General features: G+C 21.7%; 1 protein-coding gene across 1 annotated transcript; it reads right to left on the reverse strand.

Annotated features, from left to right (window-relative positions):
- Positions 1-51: 51 nt before the first annotated feature.
- On the reverse strand, positions 52-2,405 carry LOC102678190 (acyl-CoA desaturase-like). Its single transcript, XM_031514904.1, is given in 4 exon segments — positions 52-272; positions 275-311; positions 733-936; positions 2,377-2,405. Coding segments are annotated over 4 exon segments (402 nt in total). The 3' UTR covers positions 52-140.
- Positions 2,406-2,421: the final 16 nt, after the last annotated feature.

Below are 2,421 nucleotides of genomic sequence, written 5' to 3' on the forward strand. Positions count from 1 at the left end.
TATTTTATTTAAAATGCATGACATCGTTGTCAATAAAAGTGACGTGGCTTCTTCGTATTTTAAGAAACAGTTTGTAGAGAGAAGAAATTATTACTAATCGTCTTTGAAATGTGTATTAACTTTTCTTCTTTCTTAATGTTTCAGACCAAGTATGCATTATTCACCAACCAAGATATATTTATCGTAATAGCAAATCGTAGGAATCCTTTTATTAATATAGTCTCAATCATTGATTCGTCCCAATATTCCAATGGCGCGTTCAGAAACAAAATAAAATAAGTCCAAATATTAAAAATAATGGCCAGTAGAAGCTGCGAATATAAAATAACGAAGATTATTATAATCATTATAATAATAAAACAATAAAAATATATAGAATAAAGATTATCATATCGAAAAATATAAAAAATAAGAAGAATTAGAGAATAATGTTGTTTTAATACAATATTTCAATTTGTCAATATTTTTTCAATTAATTTAAATCATGAAATTCTGTTTTTTTCTTCTTTTTCTAATTAGAAAAAGGTGAAATACAGATATTATTTACAGACTTATGTTAATAAGTATAATAAGTACAAGGCTCGTACAATGATCATTGTATCATTTCCAGTATTATATATATCATTAATTCAAATTTACTATTTTAATACGTTTCAACTAAAGAAAATCTAATATTTCATAATTTTCATTTTCGTGTAATGAATATCAAATACATGTTTAAAAGAAACTTACATCTTTTGAAAGTAAATATAAACATTATTGTCAATATCGCGTAAATCAATGTTACGTTTCGTTTCCTCAAGACTTACATTGGGCGACAATACATTACTTATGAAATGGCTGTAGAGAATTCCTTTTTTATGATTGTAAAGATCTTTATCAGTCCCATAATATTTATGATGAATTCTGATATAATATTCAGTCGTATATCGAACCCTATAAACAATATATACATATATGTAATAAATAAATATATATATATATATATTTATTATTATTAATTATTTACTTAAAAAAAGATAATAGAAAAAAAAATTAAATAATATGTTTGGAAAATTTTTATTAAAAATTTGCATTATATAACAAATATCTAAATTAATTTTATGTATTGCGTAAATATTTAGATAAAAAAGAAACGCATTTAATTCATTTGATGATTTCTCCTAAACGTTTCATTGATGCAATAATCTTAAAATACTTACTACTCCTACAAGATGATGAGCAAGCATAAGGAATAATTTAATAAATCTTATAGCTTCGTATGTTTTATGGGTCCACAATCTATGAGCACCTGCTGTCATTCCAAGACAATTAATAGCGATTAGGAAAATTGCTGAAAAATCAATTGATTAATAAAATTAAATAGAAGAAATAGAATAAATTTGGAATACAACAATAGAATATTAAGGTATTCTTATTAGCTCATATGCAACATATGCAATATTAGAGTATTATATGAATAGGTAATAATATTATAGATCATTTTCATGACTAAAATATTAATTAAATAGTTATAATTAGTAGCTATATTTACTATTCGATTCTACAATATATTTTTATAATAAATATTCTTATTCTTAATTATTATAAGTTAGCCAAAAAGATTAAGCAGAAGAAAAAATATACTGGAATTTCATAGAATAATAAAATCTTTTATTATTCTATTTGCAATGAAAAAAAATTAAATGTAGTGATATAAATATAACATAACTGAGCATTTTTACGATTGAAATATTCATCAAAGCGTAATTATATTCATCAATTAATCAATCAACTATTTATTGATTTCTATAATTCTATAATGTATCTTTAATTATTATTATAAGTTTTAGATTCTATAATATTTATATCATTAATTTTTAATACATATATTTATATTTTTAATACATATATTATTTTATAACAAGCTCAGTATTTCTTTAGAAATTCTATTCTATCTAATAATTATATTATTTCATTGATGTTTATTTATAACTTTGATGTTTAAATGAGAATCAGTTAAAAACTAGTAAGATATGCTATGATATATTAGTTCTTAATGTTTAAGTTTAACTTTCTGAAAAAAAATCATGAACGCTTCAAAATAACGCTTCAAAAATTATTCTAGATCCTATTATATTCATAGCTATTGCCAAACAAAAAAATAATTTGGTATAAAAAATAATTAATTCATTTATATTAAATATATGAAATAAATAAATAATAAAATTAATAATTAATTGAAAAATTTTTGAAATGTGTTATGTAATTATAAGGAAAATTTATGAATCTTACTATAGAATATAATCATCCATTTGGCAAAAGTAAACATCAACCAGATAGCGTATACTCCTAGAACGTGTATATGAATGTATCATAAAACAGCTGCCCACATACTGTTTCTTTGGTTTCTCTTTTTCCGCCATCCTATTTATTTCAATA

Source organism: Apis dorsata, unplaced genomic scaffold (assembly GCF_000469605.1).
Source record: "Apis dorsata unplaced genomic scaffold, Apis dorsata 1.3 scaffold_51288, whole genome shotgun sequence".
In the NCBI taxonomy this organism is placed as follows: domain Eukaryota; kingdom Metazoa; phylum Arthropoda; class Insecta; order Hymenoptera; family Apidae; genus Apis; species Apis dorsata.